This window comes from Vicia villosa, linkage group LG4, assembly GCF_029867415.1.
Source record: "Vicia villosa cultivar HV-30 ecotype Madison, WI linkage group LG4, Vvil1.0, whole genome shotgun sequence".
NCBI lineage: Eukaryota > Viridiplantae > Streptophyta > Magnoliopsida > Fabales > Fabaceae > Vicia > Vicia villosa.
The window spans coordinates 168,412,313-168,419,538 of NC_081183.1; the positions used below are offsets into that span (position 1 = coordinate 168,412,313).

Sequence of the window (7,226 nt, forward strand, 5' to 3'; positions counted from 1 at the left end):
TTTGTATTGATAAGGATTTTTTTTGATATTACTGTTTATTGTTCAAACTTTTTTAATTTTTCATGTTCTACTATTGTGATCTTTTAAAAAAAGCATTATTGATTTGTCGCCTATATTTTCAGTTGATTAAAAATATTTAAGATTGTGAAATTATCATCTATATTTTAATTTAGTTATTTATTTATTTTTAAGTTAGAAATTTTTTATTTTTGCATGATTTACTACTATGACCATTTTAAGTGAAAACACGTTGTTGATTTATCATTTAAATTTTCATTTGATTAAAAATATTTTTTATGAGAAAACAATATTTTCATTTGATTTATCACCTATATTTGATTTAAAATATTGAAAAAATGTGCAAGTATTACCTATATGTAAAAAATAAAATAGTTTGAAAAATAATGTACGAGGAAACATGAAAAAATTAAAATTAATTTAATAGCATACATAATAATATTTTTGGTAAGATTATATTTTTATGAAAATTTTAAATATTAAGAATAATAGAAAAAATTCTATAGAATGCTCCTTGTATGGAATTATTAAATTATAAACGTTAATTAAATCTGATGGCTGATATCGATATTTCTTATTTCTCTCAAAAGATATCAGTTCTCATCGGATACACTCCCTATATATATATATATATATATATATATATATATATATATATATATATATATATATATAATTATGGATTAATTTGTATAAAAAATAATAAATATATAATTTGATGAAGGGTTAAATATGTATGAGGTCCCTATAAATATGCCAATTTTCAATTTTAGTCCCTACGAAAAATTTCTTCAAACTTTGGTCCCTGTAATATTTTTCGTCCCCATGGTTAGTCCCTCCCGTTAGATTCCACTAACGGTGGGTGACGTGTCATGCCAATTGTGTTAATTTATTTTATAGTTGTGTTAATTGAAGAGACACGTAGGATAATTGTGTAGAATTAAAAGAGATCGTGAAATTTTCTTAACCCTAATTTCATTCCAGCTCTTCTCCTTCTGCGCCTTTCCTTCTTCCTCTTCCATCGTCATCTTCTCAGATTGAAGTCCTTCTTCCCCTTTCCTTGTTCCTCTTCAATTGAAGTCGTCTTCCGCAAAGTTACGATGTCATCTTCATCAAGGAGAACGAAGTCAACATCGTATCAATCCATAAGTGTGAGTAACCGTTCAGGTAGAAGGTGTGCGTGTGATTCTCGGATGACTTCATATTATTGTAAGAATGGGCCTATCAAAGGGCGCCTGTTTTGGAGATGTCCATTTTGGCAAGGTGAGGAAATTTGTAACTTATTTATATGGGATGATGATATTGCACAACGAACCAATGTTCAAGAAAGGTCAGATGATGAAAGGATAAAAAATGAGATCAAGGTCAAGGAGGTCCAAGCTCTTGAAACTATGAGGGAGTTGTATGAAATTTCACAGAAGAAGAACAAGAAATTGAAGATGAAGATAAAGTCAAATGCTATGTATGGAAAGATGAAGTTTTCGTGTATTGTTGTTTCTGTAATGGTCAATATGTATTTTTTATGGAAATGTAATTGTTGAATCAGTGTTTGGAATGTATACTTTGGCTGTAATGTTGTTGTTATGAAATCTGAGTTGGATAATTGTTGAATCAGTGTTTGGAATCCGAGTTGGATAATTGTTGAATCTGAGTTGGATAATTGTTGAATCAGTTGGATAATCTGTTGTTGTTCTGTAATGTTTTTATGGTCAATATGTATTAATGTTGTTGATATAATCTTAGTTGGATAAGTTGTCTATGAATGAACTAAAAATTGTCTCATTCAATTGACCTATAATTTGTCTCTCAAATGACCTATAAGTTGTCTCTACTTTGTCATTCAATTGACATATAATTTGATCATGAAAGTGACCTGTAAATAATCAGCTATAATTTGTGGATAAAAGTGACTTATAAATTGGTCTTAAATTTGACTCCAAAATTTGGTCATAAAAGTGACCCTCAAATGAGTTATAATTTGGTCCAAAATTTCCACACATTAAGATAAGACTCCAAAATACCATTGACATACCATTAGGTTTGTTACATATATTCATAAAACACAAAATAGATTGCAATAACATCAAAATAGTTAGAGGACTAGCCTCAGTAACATTACAAACATTACATTTCAAAATAGTTCAAACTATACAGCATAAATTGTCTTTTTTCACTGAGTCATCCTTTTGCAAATGGCCTCCCAATTTTCTGACTGCTTTCCACCATTAGTCTGGTCTGAGGGAGTTTCATCTTCATTAATGACCAAAGGGTCATCAGGCTTCTTTCCAGGGCCACCAATATTCTTTGTCTTAAGGGTCCTAAGTCTGTCACTTTGCCGTTTTTGAACACCCATATCAACAATCTTCTTGTGCTTAGGCTTCTGTTTAGAAATGTCGACCTAGGAAAAAAAACAATTACAGTTAAGCTAGATGAAATAGACATTTGAAAAAAGTTTGTAAGGACAAATTAAAACTCACAGGTTCTGAACATGTTGGCCTGGATGAAGATGAACCATTGTCTTTGGAAGGTTTCTTGCCCACCTTTGGAGCTTTACCAACAAAAGTCCTTGCAGTTCTTTTCACAGGTGTTGTGTCAACTCTCAAAGGTTGAACATCTAGAATTTCATCATCATCAAGCAGCTTAGCCAATGTGTCAGCATCTATACCACAATACTTTTGAAGAGAAAACTGTGAATCATTGATGTCGGTATTTGTTTCAGCTTCAGTATTGTGAGCAACAGGAATGGGTGCATCTGTGTCAGGAACAACATGCTCAGTTGGAATGGGAGCATCTGTGTCAGGAACAACATTTTCAGTTGGAACAGCATTTTCAGTTGGAACAGCATCTTGAACAACAGTTTTAGTTGCCCTAGATTTTTTTGTCTTGGTTTCCGCTTTATCTTTCTTTTTCTTGTTGTTAGACCCTGTAGGCCTCCCCTGATGATTACCAAATGTTAGAATTAGGTCAGTTTCAATGTGTAAAAGTGTAGAAATAGGAAATAAATATGCTAGTTACAATACCCTCTTTTTGCCAGATTGACTGGCCTCTGTAGGTTAGGACTCTACTACATAGCACAGTGTAGTCACACTTCTCCCTATCCTTACATACAACCCTACATCTATTGGCATCATTCTTTTCAAACTTTACATCCGTCCCATTAAGAACATTGTGCTTTAGTATAACATCTTTAAACTGCCTAAGTGAACGAAACTCCATTCCAACTTTAAAAACAAAATCTTTATTGAAAGCATCATCTGCATTGAACCTTATAAGACATGGTCTATCATCACCACTTTCATCATCAGCTCCACTATCCAATTCATCTGTCATGTATTCCTCCTCGATTACATGTGCCTTGCCCATCTCTTCTATAATAAACATGTTATTGTCTGGTACATTAGGGACATCATTGTTTGTAACAGGTGGACTCCTAATTTCACTAGTAACACCTACACCAACTACTTCCTCAAAGTCATCTTCAAACCCATTCATCCTTTCTTCCTCACTGTCATCAAAGTGTACATCCTTGATAGACTCATCACTTGAATCTCCACTGCATTCACCTAGTGCTTCTTTCTCTAATGCACAAGACTTACCCTTCCCTTTTTGCCTAACAATGTCCATAAAAGACAGTTCTCCTTCATCTGGTTTTGGCTCACAATATATCTCAACTTCACTTTTATGACCAACAGCATAAGCAGCCAACTCAGCAGAATCTCCATCGTCTTTGAATGGTTTTAAATCAGCTTCAAACGATCCTTATTCATATTTCCATCACATCTTAACCATCTTAAAATCAAACTCAGGGTCAATACTTTTCACTAAATCACATGCTTCAAAGAAAGACCAATAGTCAACATCTTGACCACTAAAAGCATACATTTCCCCACCATCATATTTCAGTTCAGGGTCTTTTACAAACTTGCCCCTTGTGTAGAAAATTACTTTAAACTTATACATTTCCTGTACATTTAACAGACTAAAGACTTAATACAATTTCTAATTAGGGCAACACAAAACAACAACAAAATCCAAATGTTGTACTCAACAGATACAATATAATAATCAAAATCTTTGTCCTATAATAGTTAATGTTTGTTTAACTACCACTAACATACTAACATTAGAATATAGCCATAAAACGAAAAAAGAGGAACCACGCACATACCTGGTCCAAAGTTTAAACGGGAGGGACTAACCATGGGGACGAAAAATATTACAGGAACCAAAGTTTGAAGAAATTTTTTATAGGGACTAAAATTGAAAGTTGACATATTTAGAGGGACTAAAAACTTATTTAACCCTTTGATGAAAGTGAAACTGTTTTTTTATCAAGAAATTGATGGTAAATGAAACAAAGAGTATCTACAGATATACATCTCTGAATACAGTTTAGCATACAATTCAGTTAACCATATTTTTCAACTCTAGGTTTCTATTCCTTTTATCACTTCTATAATAAAATATAAATTCATGTTGAGAGAATCAACTCCATATTAGGCACACACACATCATAGCAATTATTAGAGTTTAAGATGACAGACAAGCATGTGTGTAAACCAGTTTAGTGACATTTGCACAGTTCATAAAGGAATAGAACATAGATTGAGGAAACATCCCAATAACCCAAATGAGGCAACATCCCAATAGAAATTGAGATATTCTAGTAACGGTATTTGGTGGAGTAATCTTTGGGAGCAATCACAAGACCACGTCCCTTCCTTGCACCTCTGTAGACAGTTTCAATGATGTCAATGAACTCTTGTTTGTCCTTCATAGCCCAATTAATCTTGTTGTTGTTTCCAGTTCCAAGGTCTATCATGATGTGCTTGTTCCTAAAGAAGAACATAACTGTCGAAGGATCGTACAGCTCATACATAGTGTTAAAATCAGGCACCTCTGTGATGTCCACAAGGTATATCACCGCAAAGTTCTTTATTGTCTCTGCAACCGATGACAGCACCTCATCCATCTAAAAAACAAAATAGAAAACCAAATCAATATAACCCATATCAATCTACAACCAAGAATTGGGATATGATGTTGAAAGAAACAAACATTAAGAGTTATATGATAATATCAATCCATGCTTTAAAATTGTAGTGGTGTTTGTGGTTTCTTATCATCACATTACATCCTTGAAGTTATGGAAAATTACAGAGAAATCACAAATGTGTGACTGATACTGTAATCACAAAGAGGTTGAAAATACCTTTACGAGGCTAAAACTAGATTTGAATTAGTTTTATGATTCTTCACTTGGGAAATAAATTACTTTAACTATATAGATTCTGTTGTGTTTACAGAGAAGCCAAATGAGGGAGCTCATGAGAAGTTAAGATATGCAGAAACAAAAAATGCTCATTATGAAATTCCCGTTTGTAGGGACATCAGATGCAGGGGCGCGGGTTTGAACCCGCGACATCCCACTTATTCACCTTTAAAAGGTGAAATTACAGCCACTAGGCTACTTACAAAAAAAAAAAGGCTTGTTATGAAATCAAATTGAACGAATTAGGAAGAAATAATTTTGCACCTTGTGATAACCATCTCTGCCCTAAATTCATCACTATATATCTCCTATCTTTTATGATTGGCTGTTTTCTCTCATATAATTTTTCTTAGAGAATGATCCGTGCCCTGTAGAACTGTTGAACTAATTTCAACTTATATACAAGTTGCTGCTGCTTTAAAGTAATATTCTTCTTAAAATTATATACTTAAAAGTACTTGTTGGTGAGTTGCTTATTGCTACATTGAGACTTCAATTATCCAAATAGTACTATCAATAAATCGAAGTATAAAACGACATTTTCATGTATAGTTGAATAAACGAAAACTATGCTATACAACCTCGGATGATATTTTGTGAAGTAGTTATAGTGAATGAATGATTATGAAATAGAATAGAACAATTACCTGCATACAAGTCTCATCCCAATCGTGTCCAAAACGGATGACAACGAGACGCTCTTCCTCAGCAAGGATTGCCTGGTCCACAGCCCACCCCGAATGCAAGTGAGGCAACATGTACGACATCTTTCTTGTTCTTAATCACAAACTCTACTTTCTGCCCCAACAAACACAAATCAAGTTTTCTTAATTAGGGTTTCAACATTTAACAACATCAACAATAACATTCAAAAACAGCCAAAAATTGAATCAGAGCTATGTACAAGAACTAGATTTTTATAAAAATTGGGGATTGTTTGCTTTATGTACAAAAACTTAGTAAAGTAATGAAATTAAACATCAAATCAAATCAGTGGTTAATTTAGGGTTTGAGATAAAGGGGGAAGTTAGGGTTTCAATGAAATTAGGGCTTTGTGAGTTTGAAGAAAAAACTATCGAAAAAGGAAGAGGTATACTTACTCTGAGTAAGGAGGAGAACGAGTTGAAGGTGGTGATGATTCCGGCAGCGACGGAGCTTCCGTGCGATGGGGCTGAGAAGAAAAATAAAATATGACCTTATTTATTTTGAATTTATTGCTACTTTGTAAAAAGTTTTACTTATATATAGTGGGAGATAACATAATTAGAAGAAAAACAATATAAATAACAAGTTTTTCAAAAAAAAAAAAAGTCATGTTTTCAAAAATAGATTGTTTTTAATAACCAACTATTTGAAAAAATAAGTACGCAACTAATAACATTTTGAGAAAAATTACGGATATAATCAAGTTTTAAAAAAAAAAAAGTTATTAAGGAGTTATCTGAAATGACTCGTCCTCCCAAAAAAATATAGACATGTCATTCGGGATGACGTGTACACTAGAAAGAAGCCATTTGGACTGGCGTCTCCTTTATTTTTATTTTTTAAAATTTTCTCAATTTTCTGTGGATTGGAAATTTTTTCAATTTCCTGTGGACTGGCGTCTCCTTTGGACTGGCGTCTCCGCAGAAAATTGGAAAATTTTGAAAAAAAATAAAGGAGGCGCCCATCCAAATGGCGTCTTCCTAGTGTACACGCAATCCCAGATGGCGCCTCCATGCTTTTTTATGAGAAGCCATCTCAGTAACTTTTTTTAAAACTAGGTTATTTGCGTAATTTTTCCCGAAACGTGGTTAGTTGTGTATCTTTTTCAATAGTTGGTTATTCAAAAATATTACATGTGTAACCAGGTTTGGGGGTGTCCTACACATAGGAGCCACCCCCAAGGCGTCAATGTGTTAACTTTTGTACTAATGCGTCACCCTTCATGGCGCCT

At 33.3% G+C, this 7,226-nt stretch overlaps 1 protein-coding gene across 1 annotated transcript; it reads right to left on the minus strand.

The window, feature by feature from the left end:
- Positions 1 to 4,494: 4,494 nt before the first annotated feature.
- LOC131600215 (thioredoxin-like protein YLS8) lies at positions 4,495 to 6,527 on the minus strand. Its single transcript, XM_058872407.1, has 3 exons — positions 6,391 to 6,527; positions 5,938 to 6,088; positions 4,495 to 4,990 (listed from the first exon to the last, which is right to left on the minus strand). Exons 2-3 carry the CDS (start codon positions 6,055 to 6,057, stop codon positions 4,682 to 4,684), a joined length of 429 nt encoding a protein of 142 aa, XP_058728390.1. The 5' UTR covers positions 6,058 to 6,088; positions 6,391 to 6,527; the 3' UTR covers positions 4,495 to 4,681.
- Between the last annotated feature and the right edge of the window lie 699 nt (positions 6,528 to 7,226).